The sequence below is a fragment of the Opisthocomus hoazin genome, chromosome 1, assembly GCF_030867145.1.
Source record: "Opisthocomus hoazin isolate bOpiHoa1 chromosome 1, bOpiHoa1.hap1, whole genome shotgun sequence".
In the NCBI taxonomy this organism is placed as follows: Eukaryota; Metazoa; Chordata; class Aves; order Opisthocomiformes; family Opisthocomidae; genus Opisthocomus; species Opisthocomus hoazin.
Window position 1 is genome coordinate 9753933 of NC_134414.1, and position 16753 is coordinate 9770685.

The following is a 16753-nucleotide window of genomic DNA, read 5'->3' on the forward strand; positions in this document are numbered from 1 at the left end:
CCATATTATGGTTCTTTTATATAGAGTTCTTTATGCACAGTTCATACATGTAGTTCTTTAAAGTGTCATTCAGGTGCCATCAGTAGTTACATTACCTTGTTCTAAAAATGACCCAACACAACTTTAATCCACAAAAAAGTGAGTCTTCATCAAGCAGTGCTAACAATTGCACCTAGACAACTGTGTGATGCTCTTTCTTCTTTGTCTATTTTTCATTGTAACTAAGTTTGCAAGAAGAACTAAACTCTCATAGAAACCTGTGCAATTCAATTACCTCAGAAGCGAATCAGAAGGACAACAAATCTCAATGCTTGTCTAGATCTGCTAATACTAGGGACAAAAATGAAGTTAATACTGTTTATTCTTTGTGTGCTGAAAGTGTGTTCCTGAATTCCTTAAGGTATATTTGCAGGATTGTTTAAAAAGACACATCTGAATGTAGTGCAGTAAAATTACCTACTGAAGCGGGGCTGGCTGTCCTATGTTTGCTGCAGAGGAAGATTAAATACTTCAGCTATTACTGAGGATCTCATGTGCATTGGAAAACACCTTCACTGTACTCACTTTACCTTACTGCTTTATGAAATTCTGCAGTGTTCTACTCCTGTGGCAACTTTTTTGCATGGTTATATTTAGGACAGTTATACTTCATGTCACATTTAATTCAGATAACACTTCAACTTTTGAGAACATACAGTGACCCAGTAACTCTAGTTCCATTGACTGTAAGAAACTCACTGCAATAACAAGCTTTAGTGAATGTGGTATGAGGATCTAAAGAATAAAATTGAATTTGTGAGTTAAAATACCACATATAAAATGTGATGGGAGAAGGATGCATGGTCACTTACTCTTTCACGATATTCTTTGTTCTTTTTTTCCAGTTGTTTCAGACCAAACAAAATCCGGTCAATTGCTGCTTCTTTTGTCTCAATTCTGTGGAGAAAAACAAAGAGACGCTCTTACAAAACCCGAAGAGAGGCGCATGTTTTTTAAGCTAGATTAGATGTAAATACTACTGAATTTTTTTTTTTCGTTACCGTGTTGCTTGACTCATTTGGGTAGACACCACTGTCCACTTAATACACATAAAGAAATTATTTCCCTTGTACATCTGGACCTTCATGTTAGTTTGGATCTCATATTCCTGCTGAGAAACAGACTCCCTGATTATACTGCTCCTTCCTAACGCCTAGAGAGGATTTAGCTGGTTTATTCTTTCTGGATGGGGTTTAGCTGAACTATTGCACAGGTGTCTCTTAGAACAAGATTATCTGTGCTCCAGAAATATTTATCACTCACCAGTCACTACAGAAGAAAGCTAGGCAACTCACTCAGACATAAGTCAGGTGAATCCCAAATTGGAGAACTAAATGGGATTCAATTCTTCTGCAAATGTGGTTTGTGGAGCTTCATAAACTGCATTTGTACACCAAGAACTTGTTCGCTTTTAAGAAGCGCTAAGGGAATAGAGACTGCAGCCAGAGTAGTATCCTCTAAGTATTTTTACACATTTTTCTCAAAGAACTAGCTCACTGCTTTCACAATTTTCACAGACTACTTGTCATCCTCTTTGCCACAGCTGTAGAAAGTACTTTTTCTGGTGGTCTCTCTTCTAGAATGAGAAATGCTAGATTGCAAATGGTGTCTATTTGCAAAATTCTCTGTAATCTTACCCTCTGCTCTCAGAATTCTTTCACCATAGGGCACAACAGAGGCAAGTATTACAATTATCACAATATCTTCTACTGTTTCAACAGCTGTTGTTCCTTCAGTTTTTAGTTTGGGGTTTTTTTTTTGCCCATCCCTATTGTATTAAGTTGTTTTAAAAGAAGATAATTTTTTTCCTGGCTAAGTTTGCATCATTCAGCCATGCAAATGGCAGGTTACTAGATTTGCATCCTCTAGTGTCAGTGTGCTCCAAGGTATTATTCAGGTCTTCCATTAAGTACAAGGATATTAGTTAAGAGACACTAGAACAGAGATATGGGGATATGGTGCTGATGGCTACAGCAAAAATATATCACTTCTTAGACAGAGGTGACAGATTGGCCACACAGTGTGACCTCCTAAATCACCTGCCATTTTAAACCATTTCTGTATTTTCAATACTGATCTGAATTTCTGCTACTTTAAGGTTTTCCATGAAGTGGCAGTCTATATCCGTCACTCTGCTAATGTCAAAAACTCGTATGAGGAGAATTTGCTATTTTGTCTGCTACATGTTGGAACTTTTGTCTTTGTTTTTCTACGGTATTTGTCAGATTAAAGCTACAAAATGGCTAGATTGATGATTCCTTTGATACTATTTTGCTCAGCTCTGTATACTAGGTTTCATCTAGATGATTTAATCATCTAGAGACAACACTCCTCTCCAGTACCATAACAGTTTTGTCAGTCATCTATAGGATGTTACTAGGGCAAGTAATTCACGGAATTGTTGTTCCTAACTGATCCTGAAACAGAAAACTGTACTGAAAATGCAAAATAACAAACTCGCTATCAGCAGCACCCATTCTTCACATGCAGAAGAAAAAGCAGGAATGGAAGTTAAATAAATGCTACACACTTCATAAATCCTAAAGCGTAATGTGACAGATATTCACTTATATGCATATGCTGCTTTGTTCAGTCAAGTGGTACAGGGAAGTTATAGATTACAGAGGTGAAGAGAGAGAGGAAGAGAGAGGAAGAGAGGAGAGAGGAAGAGAGGGAGAAAGATAAAGACAGAAAGAAAAATAAATTTCTTCCCTTTTTCCCCTACTTTTGCTGGAGAAATTAATATCCTGTGTCAGTACAGCACCCGTTTCAGTGGAAGACTGTTCAGACAAATGAGTCATTTGTTTGGGTATTTGAATATGCATAACAATAATTTTATCAGAAAGTGATGTGTTTTTTTTTTCTCAGACTAGTAATACAATTTGCTTATTTCTTAGCAAAATAGCTGCATTTGTTGACTTTTTGGATTGTATTTATTTGTGGTACGATTCAGGTAAATCTGGTCTGTCTCACTGTGGAAACTTGTACTCTGTTCTTTGAAGATCCCGCCGACTCCCTGTAAACTCCTATAGATGTTACTAGACATCTGTGTGATTGCTCTTTGGTTCGACTACCCCGTTTTTCATTTCTACACCAAGGCACTACTCCTTGCTCCCTAAATGCTGATAGTTGTTGAATATTGGATGCTGTTAAGGTTTTTTGGTTTCAATTTCTGTCTTTTTGATAAAAGTCACAGAGCTTAATTTTTCTCCTTCCAATCACCTACTCAAGAGACTGCGGATCAAAGTAACTACTTCAGATAGTCCCCTCTCAGCTCTTATTTTTCTCTGCTTGATTTTAAGAGACCTTTAAGTTATCCCTGCATCATTTTCAATATAAACCACTTTGTGCTCCACCCTCAGCTGCACCAAGGGAGCAAACTATAGGTCTTGAGGTTCTGGCTAGTGACTACATACCTCTGTGAACACCAAGCAATCCTAAAAAATACAGTCAAATGTGATCTTGCAACTTCAGAATATACAGATCAAAAGTTTCCTACTAACAGACAAAAATGTGGGATTTTTTTAACAAAACTCTTTTTCCCCAGTTATAACGTAACAGCATAACATTATTTCTGACCTGCTTAAATGCTTTCTTATAGGTATAGTTTAAAAAGTGTGTATTTCTGAAATAGCCTTGAAAAGCCAAAACAAAAACAGAAAAAAACTGTACACAACTGCCACAATCAGCTCAGGCTCTGAACTGGATAAGTTGTCTTTGTTATTGATATTTTCTATATCTATATTGATATTTTCTATATGAGTTAAATATATTAAACCTACTGAAATTCGAGTAAGGATTCTGGGATAGCTGATTCAGGTTCTGTAAGTTGCTCTTCTGGTTTCTCATCTTTCTTTTTCTTTTCCATACTTTTTGTTGTACTTGTGCTAGAAGTTAGATCTAAACAGAAGAAAGGACAAGCAGAAAAGAAGAAGAAAAAAGATAAATTAATGATTTACAAAATGTTGTATCTTCACCAGTCTTTGTTACTTGTGACAAGTTCTTAAAAGGTCTGAAATACACAAAACGTTTTGTAGACAACAATAATCCTGCCCGGGGCAGTACTCAGGCCCATGTTTTTGGGACATCCTGAAGCGTTGTCCTGAGTAAAGATACGTTTGTGAACAGTGGCCTCTATCACTAGTTGCTTATTGCATCCCTTGCTGTGGGTTGTCTTTTATATTCTTGCAAATCAAACAAGCAGTTGTTCCTTTTCCAGTCCTCTGTCTCTGAGTCTTTACCAGGCTTGTTTTACCGCGTCCACTTGTTAATATGCATCTCTCTCCCTCTCCTTCTGTTCTCCTAGCATGATGAATATTTGCCTTTCACTGCAACTCTGATATCAGTTTTCATTGTCAGAGCTGGAACAAAACCACTCTGTGAAGGGTTATGCATGTCAGCAGTATTCCCTGGGTGTGTTGTCACAACTACCAACCTCAGAATTCAACTGACAATGAATAGTCCTGTGATGGAACTGGTAGCATATCTTATATAAAATAAAAAAGTCACAAGAAAAGGGCACATAAGAAGATTACTCACTTTGAGTGGTCTCATAATCAAATGCCTAAACCAGATTAGTTCATATAACATAGGAGGTATTATTATTGAATGAGTAGAAACATTGTATACAAGCTGTTATCATATTAAATTGCTTTTCTGAATTGAAGTTCTGAATTCTCACAATTATCACTTTAACTGCTATAATTGGTACAAACTTGTTCTGTGATATAAATATCTGTAAATAAAGCAGGCTAGATACTTCTGCTATTAAAATGAGCACAAGGAAACAGGAAAACAGTGGAAAGCCACACTGAAAGTCCGCCAAATCAATGTAAAATCAAGAGAATGAAGTTAAACTATTGACAGAACCATTCTAATCCTTATGCTGGCGCATGCCTTCTTGCTGCACTCATCATACCCTCAAGCAAAGCAATGTCAGCTTTCTGTATACAAAATAGCTTTCTACCCTCAATGAGTAGTTGATGCCTGCTGATGAAACAAGTGAGGGTGCTGAGGGCAGGCAGCGGTGCTGTATATTGTATATGTATACCTGGACAAGCTGGAGAAGTGGGCCTGTGTGAACCTCATGAGGTTCAGCAAGGCCAAGTGCAAGATCCTGCATCTGGGTCAATCCTCAGTATCAAGAGAGGCTGGGGGATGAAGGGATTGAAAGCAGCCCTGCCGAGAAGGACTTGGGGGTGCTGGTGGAGGAAAAGCACAACATGAGCCACCAATGTGCACTTGCAGCCCAGAAGGCCAACCGTCCCCTGGGCTGCATCCCCAGCAGCCTGGCCAGCAGGGCAAGGGAGGGGATTCTGCCCCTCTGCCCTGCTCTGGTGAGACCCCCCGGGAGTCCTGCGTCCAGTTCTGGAGCCCTCAGCACAGGAAAGCCCTGGAGATGTTGGAGCGGGACCAGAAGAGGGCCACAGAAATGATCGCTGTGAGGAAAGGCTGAGAGAGTTGGGGTTGTTCAGCCTGGAGAAGAGAAGGCTGTGGGGAGACCTTAGAACAGCCTTTTGGTACCTGAAGTGGGGCTGTAGGAAATATAGGGACATTCTTTTTAGCAAGGCCTGTTGTGACAAGACATGGAGTAATGGTTTTAAACTAAGGGAGGGTAGATTTAGATTAGGTATAAGGAAGAAGTTTTTTACCGTGAGGGTGGTGAAACACTGGAATGGGTTGCCCAGAGAGGTAATGGAGGCCCCATCCCTGGAACATTCAAGGCTAGGTTGGATGGGGCTCTGAGCAACCTGGTCTGGTTGACGATATCCCTGCTTACTGCAGGAGGGTTGGCCTAGATGACCCTTAAAGGTCACAGAATCACAGAATGTTCGGGGTTGGAAGGGACCTCTGTGGGTCATCTAGTCCAACCCCCCTGCCGAAGCAGGGTCACCTAGAGCACCTAGGTCCCTTCCAATCCAAACCATTCTATAATTCTGATCCCATGATATTGCAGAAAGGCATGTAAAAGGAACGCTCACTGTGTGGCAGCTCCACAAGGTAAGTGAAAGAAAGGCTAAACATACCTTGGAGTCTGTGTCCCCACACAGCTCCTCAGACCTTGGAATATCTTTTTTGTAATGTTTTACCCAGAAGAATTTCGCTCCCACTCTGCTGGAAACCCGCTTGTGCAGATTTTGTCTGTTCTGCTGCTGAAGAAAAGTTTGCACTCAGGGACAGTTGTCTAGAGCTGTCGATCACCGTTTTTGCACCTCCTGATTATTTATGTCTCAAACACAGCTAATTACATTCGCAGAAACCTGGAAAATTCTGACACCCACCAGCAATATCTTGAACTCCTGAAAGGTCCCAGATGAAAATTTCAATGGTTGCTACACATCAGTAAAATATTTCTACTGTGGAACTTCAATACAATCACGCCTGTGTCACAGTATCACCACATGACTTCATCAAACCTTACTGACATCTACCATCCAAGAAAAAATCCTTTTGTACCTGAGCATCCACTTGAGTCGAAGCCATATTACGTCCTTAATAATCACACACAACTTTTGCAGATACCAATTCAATACAATATTTTTCATGAAACTTATAACAATCCTAAACACATGACTGTTGTAAGACTAAGGTTTAAAAAAAAGACCAAGTGAATTACGAAAAAAATCTCACTGAGAAAGGAAGCTAGGTACTTAGCTCCCCTAGACCCCTTTGAAATTTCCAGCCCAAATGCACAAGCAGAGGATACATTTTTTAAGTATGAAAAAGAATCTGTCACCCTTCTTCAGTACAGAATTAACTGGACTGGTATTGATTCCACTTTTACTTGAGAGTTTATTTTACTGAGTTTTCTCAGAAATTAAGATCACTGCAGCGATCCCTAACTTGTTTTGGTAATTATTCCTGTCCCCTGTTGATGGATAATCAAATCCCCTGCTCAAAACTGGATACAAACCGAAACAATTTGAGCAGCAGTACTTTGAAAAGGTTTTGGGTTTTTGGTTTGGTTTTTTTTTTTGGAACTCCAGCCCCAGGTGAGCTGCAGCGATGTATTTATTAAATTCTTCCTGTGCAGGAAACAACAAGAAAGCCTCCAAGCTGTACAAGGTAAAAAACCCCACATACTATAATTACAGATTTGCTAGATTTTTCAAACCATACACACCCATGAAAGAGATGGGAACATATTTAGGGGGACTGAGAATTGACTGCAGATTTTAAAGGAGCAGGAGAACATTTTCAGAGGGCAAGATCTATTTCTTCTCCTAAACAAGTAAATCATGCGGCATAACTCTTGACACACCCCCACTATCGCTACCAGCACTTTCTCAGTCAGTAACTATGCTGCCACTACACCCTCAGAAGAAGCACCCAGATCCCAGACACCGCTGCCCAGCTATTGGGACTATCCAGATGCCCATTGCCACGATCACCTGTATGGCAGCCCACCACTTGCATGAGCTCAGGCGCTGCCATCAGCGTCAGCCACACCCACGCTGTTACCACTGTACCTCAAGCAGCTCCATTAGCAGTAGCCTCTGCTCTTTCAGTCTCCATCAGTAACCACCTCAGCGCGCTGCAGCCACCCCCCGACCCCTTTCCAACCCCCAGAGCAGGTCACAGCATGACAGAACGGTAGGGGTTGTCAGGGGTTGAAAGTCGACAGTTCCCTCTGCCCTCAATCCCTTCCCACCTGTCCCTTGCACACATTCCTCGCCGTCCCCTTCATCACCTTGCTCCTCAGCGGAGGAAGCCAGGCCACCCCTTGCAGCGGCCAGAGCCTCTCTGTCTTCAGCCACCAGCCCCACCGGTACTGCCACTCTGTGCCTAAGCTCCTCCGTACTGTCCTCCACTACCTCTGAGCGCCCACCACTGAAAAGCTCCGAGGTATCTCCCCTCACCCTGCCACCACCCACACCCAAGTGCCCCTCATGGCCCTCGGCACCTCCGCTCCCAAAGCCTCAATGGCCACCACAGCCCCCGCCCAGTGACCACGGGTATCCGCGCCGCACCCACACGCTGTTCCCACGGCCCGGTCTCTCCGCAGGGCCCGTCGCTCCCGGCCTCCCTCCCTCCTTCCCCTCGGCCCGGCTGCGGCCGGCGGTCACTCAGGGCCGGCCGCGCACCCCGCCCGCCGCGGCGCCACCGCGGCGCCACCAGCCGCCGGTCGCCAAGGCAACGGGAGCCCCCGCCCCGCCCCCCGGTGCCTTCCGAAGGGCAGTGGCGCCCTCTGCCGGCAGCGCGCTGGAGCTGCCGCCGGCGGAAAGCCCGCGAAAAGGGCCCGGCCGTCACGGAATCCCAGCATGGTGGGGGCTGGAAGGGACATCTGGGAGCGTCTGGTCCAACCCCCTGCAGAAGCAGGGTCACCCAGAGCAGGCTGCACAGGACCAAGTCCAGGCGGGTCTTGAATATCCCCAGAGAAGGAGACTCCACAGCCTCCCTGGGCAGCCTGTTTCAGGGCTCCGTCACCCTCAGAGGGAAGAAGTTCTTCCTCATGTTCAGACAGAACTTCCTGTGCCTCAGTTTGTGCCCATTGCCCCTTGTCCTGTCACTGGGCACCACTGAAAAGAGTTTGGCCCCATCCTCCTGACACCCACCCTTCAGATATTTGTAAGTATATGTTAGGTCCCCTCTCAGCCTTCTCTTCTTCAGGCTGAACAAGCCCAGCTCCCTCAGCCTCTCCTCACAGGTTCCAGTCCCCTCACTATCCCTGTAATCCTCCGCTGGACTCTCTCCAGTAGCTCCTCATCTTTCTTGAAGTGGGTAGTCCAGAACTGGACACAGTACTCCAGATGAGGCCTCACCAGGGCAGTGTAGAGGAGAAGGAGAACTTCCCTCGACCTACTGGCCACACTCCTCCTAATGCATCCCAGGATCCCATTGGCCTTCTTGGGAGCCAGGGCACACTGCAGGCTCATGGTCAACCTGTCGTCCACCAGCACTCCCAGGTCCCTGTCCACAGAGCTGCTCTCCAGCAGGTCCACCCCAAGCCTGTACTGATGCATGAGGTTGTTCCTCCCCAGGTGAAGGACCCTGCATTTGGCCTTGTTGAACCTCATCAGGTTCCTTTCTGCCCAACTCTCCAGCCTGTCCAGGTCTCGCTGAATGGCAGCACAGCCTTCTGGTGTATCCACCACTCCTCCCAGTTTGGTGTCATCAGCAAACTTGCTGAGGGTACATTCTAACTCTTCATCCAGGTCATTGATGAAGAAGTTGACAAGACTGGGCCCAGTACTGACCCCTGGGGGACACCACTAGTTACCGACCTCCAACTAGACTCAGCGCCGCTGATGACAACCCTCTGAGTTCTGCCATTCAGCCAGTTCTCAATCCACCTCACTGACCACTCATCCAGCCCACAGTCCCTTCCGGGGAGAGTGCCCTTCACCGGAGCTGTGAGGGATCCATCACTGGGGAGGGTAAGGCGGAACACCAGGAGCCTCTCCTCCACAATCACTGTCAGGTGCCGTGGCAGCGTGTTTGCTCTGTGACTCCTGCACTCCCACCTTAGGAAACGAGAAAAGCAAACGTCAACAGCAGCACAGGGGTAACTGAAGTCCTGAGAATGATTTCTACGTGGCGAAGGTCATGGGACGGCCTGAGTTTCACCCAAATGGATACCTATGGCGGCAGGCTTAAAATCATGAAGTAAAATTGCAGCTATCTTCAAGAAAAAGTGAATTTCCAGGCCCCGCAGTGGTAGCTGCAGTTCCACAGCGAACGCGAGCTGGGCCAACCACGGCTGCAGCGCTGCTTTCTCAGAAACAAGCTCCCTAAGTCACCGAGGCACTGAGACAGAGCAAGTTCCTCCACCCCAGTAACTAGTGCCTGTGACCCCCTCCGCCCCATACCGCAGCGCTGTGCCAAAAGCCGTGCCCCAGCAGTGAGGACAGGGCATAGGAAGCGAGAAAGGAGGGCTGGAGAAGGCTGATCCCGAACTAATTCTGCTTCACTCTTGGTGGCCACCAGACCTCCACTGGTTTTGGATGAGTTGTGTCGTCCTCCTTCACAGGACACCAGTGCCTGAGCCACGTAACCCTGTCTACCACAGAAATAAATGGTGAATCACTACAATAAATGCATTTGTCCTCATTCTTCATCAAAATTCACATTTAGCTGCTTTGTTCAGGGTTTTTGGCCAGTCCTGTAGGAGCTGACGTTGTCCTATGACAAGTCCCGTTGGACATAGTACAGCAGTCTCTGTAATTAAGGCATAGTCATTAAACAAGGACAAAACACTTGAAGTCTTATAGGCAGGGATCATAATTTTCAGCACATCTATATTGAAGACAGCGGGAAGATGCTGTTTATGTTCACTCAGTGGCCCCACGTAACTGTTCAGATGAGAAAGCAAAAAAAAAACCACACAAAAAAAACCCCAAATCATAAAAAACTAGTGACTTCTAATTTCCTTCCCCTATATTACGGATTGAATAATGCTATTAGGACACAGGAGCCAGCTAACACATAAGCCAGGCATTGAACAGAAAGCAAGGAAAAATTAAAGCAGCGTCTTAAGTCAGCTGGCAATGATAAACGCAACCTTTACCTTCACACTTTGTAGCACAAGATCGTTAACTAGGACATATTTAAATCCCACTATGCCAAAAAATAAGAGTGCTTAAACTTAACTGTGGGCAACCTTCGCCTCTTTCTATTTGCATGGGCAGACAATGCTTACATCTGTTAGAAAGTCTCGTCTTCCATCCAGAAAAAGAAAATATTGTGGTAAGTTCGAGTTCCTGTTTTGCAGGTTAACGGTGTTGCCAGGCTCAGGCAGCACTTTCAGCTCTTCTTTCACCCTCTGTTAATAAGCTTGAACACGGGTGCTGGGAAGATCTGCTCCGCAATGTTCCCAGAGCCTGAGATTAGGCTGACTGCTCTGTAGTTCCCTGGATCCTTCTTCTTGCCCTTGAAAACGGGTGTGATATTTGCCTTTTGATGGTCATCAGGAACAGGTATATGTAATATATACATACATGCACAGCACAGGACAGACATGGACCTGTTGGAGCAGGGCCAGAGGAGGCCACAGCAATGATCTGAGGGCTGGAACGCCTCTGCTGTGAGGAAAGGCTGGGAGAGTTGGGGCTGTTCAGCCTGGAGAAGCCTCTGGGGAGACCTTACTGTGGCCTTTCAGTACCTGAAGGGGCCTACAAGAAGGCTGGAGAGGGACCTTTTACAAGGGCTTGTAGTGATAGCACAAGGGGTAACAGCTTCAAACTAAAAGAGAGTATATTTAGATCAGCTATAAGGAAGAAATTCTTCACTCTGAGGGTGGTGAAACACTGGCCCAGGTTGCCCAGAGAAGCTGTGGCTGCCCCCTCCCTGGCAGTGTTCAAGGCCAGGTTGGACGGGTCTTTGAGCACCCTGGTCTGATGGAAGGTGTCCCATGGCAGGGGGGTTGGAAAGAGATGATCTGTAAGGTCCCAAACCATTCTATGATTCTATGGTATAGAAATGCACATGTATAAAGGAGTTACCTAAAGGGAACTAGGAAGAGAAGATGGAGGAGATAAACAGCTTAACATTTCAAGGAAGGAATTTGATAACACCTCACACATGCCTATAAATTCAAATCTGGTTCAGAATCAAACGTTGATGAGCATCTGAGACAGACCTGGGTGATAATGCAAGATACGCTCACTGGTACACACATTACATAGGGACCTTCCTCTCCACCCCCTTCTTTTGATGCACTTCTGGAAAGGCGATCAAAAGGCGTAAATCTCAACTTCCAAGACTGGGAAGAATATTCCTTCCCTCGAATGGGAGAAGATGAGTTTTGTGACAGGATTTACCCTTGGTCAGAATGTGGTCAGAAACTGGCTGGACTGTGAAGAAGTGGTGGGAACTGCTGCTTCTGTTGTCCCTTCAGCAGTGGCTGTGAGGAGTTCACCCGCCTTTCTGTGTAACAACGGCGTGTCAGAAGCACTTTGGAAGGGAGCAGCTTGTCTATGAAAAGGTCTGCAGCTGGAAGGCGCTGCTAAAGAGCACAGAAATGCTGCGTGTGGGGCTTGTATCTTCCCACCTCTTCCCCTACCTCGGCCTGGAGAAACCCTGTTGAGAACCAGCTGAATCCCAGTGGCCTTTCAACTGGAAGGCTTATGATACAAAATAAGGGAAATACTCCCTGGCCTCTCGAGCAAGCCCTGTTCCTCCAGAGGAATGAGGGAAATATAACTTTTTGTGAAGAGGCAGCTTCTGTCTGGGGGATGCTGAGTTCAGTGAAGTTCAGCTGGACCAAGCTTCTCCCTTCCCTATCTGCAGCTCAATCAGGCCATCGTCAGGGCTGTGGTGGCTACGATGGGCCTCCTTCTTCACAAAGAAGTGTTTCAAGGGTATGTATACGGCCAGATGTCCCATCTGACAGAGCAGGGTATGAGTATTCTGAGGATATGCAGGTCAAAATTCCCCCTCCTCTTTTACATTGTCTCCTTGATTGGGGAAAGATGTCACCATGTTCTGCTGTCCTACGCTGCCTCTTCTCTCTGGTGCCCTGTCCCAAACAACAGCCTGGGTATGAGACTGAACCCAGGCAAGGCTTTCAAGCTTTCTCAAGCGTTGATCTGCTCGGGAAGCCAGGGAAGGCATGACCGTCCTGACCCGGGATTTTGCAGTCATTGATGCATCTTCCTGTGCCCTTTCAGCCCTCCACTGACAGCAGGAAGACAAGGATCCCACTGCACAGCAGGCAGCAGCTCAGGTCCTGAGGGACAACTGGGCAGATCTGCAAAACCTTCAGAGCAAGGAAGAAGTCATCAAAGAGCACCTCCCACAGGAAAGTGAGGAATAGGAAGACCACACCGGCAAGGAAATAGCCACCAGGCCACAAAGCATTGGCTTGGTGTGTTACCATGAGCCAGGGCAATCAGCAGAGAAGAATAAAGCATCACACATTGAACAGAACTCAGGGGTGCTTCTTTGGGACCCCGGGTCTCTTGGCAAGACCTTGTCTCGAGGTGTAGCCTTGGATCACTTCTGGGAGTTTCATCTCTGTTTTTTATGTTGCCTAAACCTCAGTGGAGTGGGGGCTTGCCCAAGAAGAGCCTAGGAAAGATCTGAGGAGCGAAGAAGAATCCCTGTTCCTTCTCTTGCAAAATACCCAAGAGGTGTTTGAGTACTCCAGTAAGCATCGGCAGTCCTATTCTGCTCTTTTTAAAATCTGCTCCTCTGCGAAGCATCAGATGGGGTGAAGGTGATGGGCTGTTCCTGGTGGAGAAACAAACAGCTCTGGCTACGAAGGAAGGATGGACCAAGAAGATGTTCTTCTCTCACATGGACCTCCTGAGCCACACAAAAAGCCCACTGAGAGTCTGAGGAGGCAGAGGTAGGACCCGGGAAGGGCTCTGAAAGGTACGGGACCTGGGAGCAAGGCAGAAACAGAGCACATAACTCTAGAAGTCCTGTATTCCACCAACAAAATGCCCATCACAAGACAGAATGTAAGACGGCAGAGTACTGCTAGGGCTTGTTTTGAACTGTCAAGTCCTGCTGCTTTCAATAAATATCAATATTGATAAAAGGGTGGAGGAAGTATCGGCTATTTAAGCGGTTGCCTATTTAAGTAACTAGATAAATCAAATTAAAGCTTTTGTGAACACCCTCTAAGGACTGGAGGAGAAGCTTTCACTCTTTTAGGGCGTTTCATTCGAGAATTCTCAGCCTTGCACCCTGAAGGAAAGAAATCCAGAAAACACAGATTGTGCCAAAAAGAGGCAATGCAGCGAATGTGGTTTCCTTCTCAGTGCGCTTCTAATATGGGCTGCGGAAGGTGCTGCTGAGAGAAAAGATTATAACGAAGTTCGCTTCAGAGAGCTGGTTCCTGTTCTGACCCCATTCTTAATGCTGAGTTTCGCACTGAGCTGTCCCACTGACCTGCCAATTAGAAAATATGTTCTCATGCTTCTTTAAACTGTTTTTTTCCTCTTTATTCTTTTTTTAACTTTGGAAATCTGATAAGAGAGGGTAAAGTCACGGCAAGGTTGTAAATTTCCATTCAAAGTGCCAAAGCATGTATTACATATCACTGTTACATGGAACTTGATTTGGTTCCATGTTCTGATCAAGTTTAAAATGTCAAATTCACAATTTTACAGATATGTGCACATATAGGACAATTATCACAGGCTAAAACTACATATGGAAAGGACCAGAAAGCACCTAGTATAAAGACTTTAATGACAAAGCTCTATCTAATTGAACATGAGACAGCATTTCTCATGAATTGCTAAGCAGAAACTATCTTGATCAGTCCTTGAGGAAAACTGCAGTTATTCAGACCCCTTTCCACCTCCTAGAAATCATCAAACAGCAAATGAAGGCTTCATGCCTCTTCCTCAGCTGGGCGCTTGAGAGCGATCTCTAGAAATGCTGCATAATAGCTCAAATTTAAAGATGCCCTGGTGAGTGGCAGCAGGACTTATGTTTGTTTTGTCTCAGAGCAAAAGAGCAGGTAAAGGATCGGGCCCCATTCATGCACATTTGCTCATTAAAGCCATCTCTTTCATGATCATTATTATCAAGCCAATCTCTTTCTTACCACAGATAACACCAAGTACAGCTAAATTACCCACACTCTTTCCTTTCACAGTTTACATCTTTGGTATACTTTTTCTTGTTAATGGTTTAAAAGAATTTTAAAACTACTTTTTAAAGATGTTTGCAGACTTACTTTTTAAAGATGTAAAGAAATGTCTTGTGCTGGTAAAATGGCAGAGGATTTGCCCCTCCCGTGTGACATGACCCAGCAAAGAGGTCAGCAGTAATACTCGTGTACACATGCATGCATTTAGAATAAGGAGCACTCAAAAAAAAAAGGTGGAAGTGGAGATTGATAGAAGCCAGGACAGCCGATGCCCGGCAGATGCAGGGTATGGGCAGACAAGTGCACCGACCAGCCCTGTTTACATGTGACTGGCCCCTTTTATCCCCTCACCCCTCTATTTTCCCGCACTTGTTCCTCTCCAAACCACCTTTATTCCTCCTTTTCCCCGACCTTTGGCTTGTGCCCTGAATATCATAGAATCAACGAATCACAGAACGGTTTGGGTTGGAAGGGACCTTAAAGACCATCTAGCTCCAGCCCCCCTGGTATGCAGTTGGGCTTGGGAGCAGCCAGGCAGGGTATGAGATCCTTTCATCACATAACCTTGTACAGCCCCAGTTGAAAGTGAGCAACTGTCTCAAACATCTCGAGAAACAGAGATGCCAGAATTAAGCAAGCTCCAAAATCAGGCAAGGAAGTCAAGCACTTGCGCGAGGCTGCAACCAGCCTTGCAGAGAGGGGGTGTGAGACCACCAAGACCTACTCCCCCGCCCCCACCCCACCCGGCCCACCGACTCCTTTCGAGCAGGAAGCACAACAGTCAGATTAAGCAGTCAGTGTTCCGCATAAGGAACATCTTAGGGCTACAGACCTGCTCAGCCGAGGACAATGAATCACTCCCCGTCAGAAGAACAAACACTTGGTATCTTTAAACAAGAATATGCTGGAGCAGCTGGCCCTTGAGAAGGACAGTTAATCAGAATGTGTTATGTAATGCTGCAAACTTGGCAGCAGGACTGAGAATTTATGTATCCTTAGTTGAACGACCCTCATTATAATACTAAAAATCACACCCCCTGAGCTGGAGACCCCGGCCCAAGCAAAGATCCTTATTCACTGAACATGCGCACTAAAAAGGGAGGATGTTGTGACTTTAAACAGAGACGAGACGTGTAAGGACCAACTACGAAAAAGAGTGATTAAGCGTAACTGTAAAAGTACTGGTAACTGTTGCTTGAAATGTATACGTTTATTGCATGTTAGCCAAAGTGTGCTTCACTTGTGGGAAACTACCGAGTACCCAGGCTTGTGCAACCCTGAAATCAAGCTCCTTGGCGTGCACCCACCACCAGAGGACCCCAACCACCAGCAGAAGTCGTCTCTGGCTCCAAGGGGGGGTGATATCTTTTCTTTTTCCTTCTGTTTTACTCTCTATCTCTGACTTTCTAGGCACATAAGGGTAATGTTGTAATTTTGTCAATCTGCCATATTTCGTAGTTTGTCGTAAGTTTTGCCAAATCAATATCTGTTCTAACCCCACTGCATTAAAAGTAATGCCATTATAAAGTCACAAAGTTACCATCTTTTGTAATCTCACTGAATTCCAAGAGTAAAGCTTTGTTTTCAGTGAAGCCTCGGGTCTGTGTCGTGACTCCTGGGTACCACGCAGAGAACTGAAAAAGCTCACCTCCCCTTACCCACTGAGTGCGACAGGACAAACCTAACGGTGCAGAAGGTTTTAAAGGGGAAATAAAAAAAACCTTGGGGCCCAGGATCCAACTGAAGGATGCAAAGCAAAGCGTGATGTGGTCAAAGGGAAACACCATTGCAGCAACGAAATCAGTGTCATCTGAGTTAGCTGTGATTCGTGTTAGTTCACATCAGGCAGCAGCTGAGTGTTCAAATGACACCAAGAGGCTGAGATTCTGTCTGGATGAAGCTGGAGGAAGGAAAGCAGTATCAGCTGGATTTGCTTCACTGGAACTAATACCTGCCATCTGTAACGACACTGAAGCACTCATTTATTTTTCTATTTATGCGAGAAGATGGAATGACTTCTTTTCTGCTTTGGATAATAGCTAGAGAGAAAGACATGTTGAATAAGAGGGTGAGGGAAGAAAGGTGATCCACTTTCTGAATCTGATAGGAATATCGCTACACAAAGATACCTGCAGGTTCTTTTTCCTGAAGATGTCACACCACTTTGTG

At 45.2% G+C, this 16753-nt stretch overlaps 1 protein-coding gene across 7 annotated transcripts in view; it reads right to left on the minus strand.

Annotated features, from left to right (window-relative positions):
- The window catches only part of CCDC83 (coiled-coil domain containing 83), a 101031-nt gene that overhangs the window by 14649 nt on the left and 69629 nt on the right, over positions 1–16753 (minus strand). For 3 of the 7 annotated variants that reach the window (XM_075424184.1, XM_075423917.1, XM_075424252.1), the window contains exons 1-4: positions 8010–8102; positions 6066–6188; positions 3822–3939; positions 852–936 (exon numbers count right to left, since the gene is read on the minus strand). In XM_075424184.1, coding sequence (XP_075280299.1) covers positions 852–936; positions 3822–3907 — 171 coding nt within the window. In that variant the 5' untranslated portion in view covers positions 3908–3939; positions 6066–6188; positions 8010–8102. Of the gene's footprint in view, positions 1–851; positions 937–3821; positions 3940–6065; positions 6189–8009; positions 8103–16753 lie in introns of those variants that run through there. The other 4 variants (XM_075424015.1, XM_075424082.1, XM_075424325.1 and 1 more) reach the window with 4 other exon arrangements.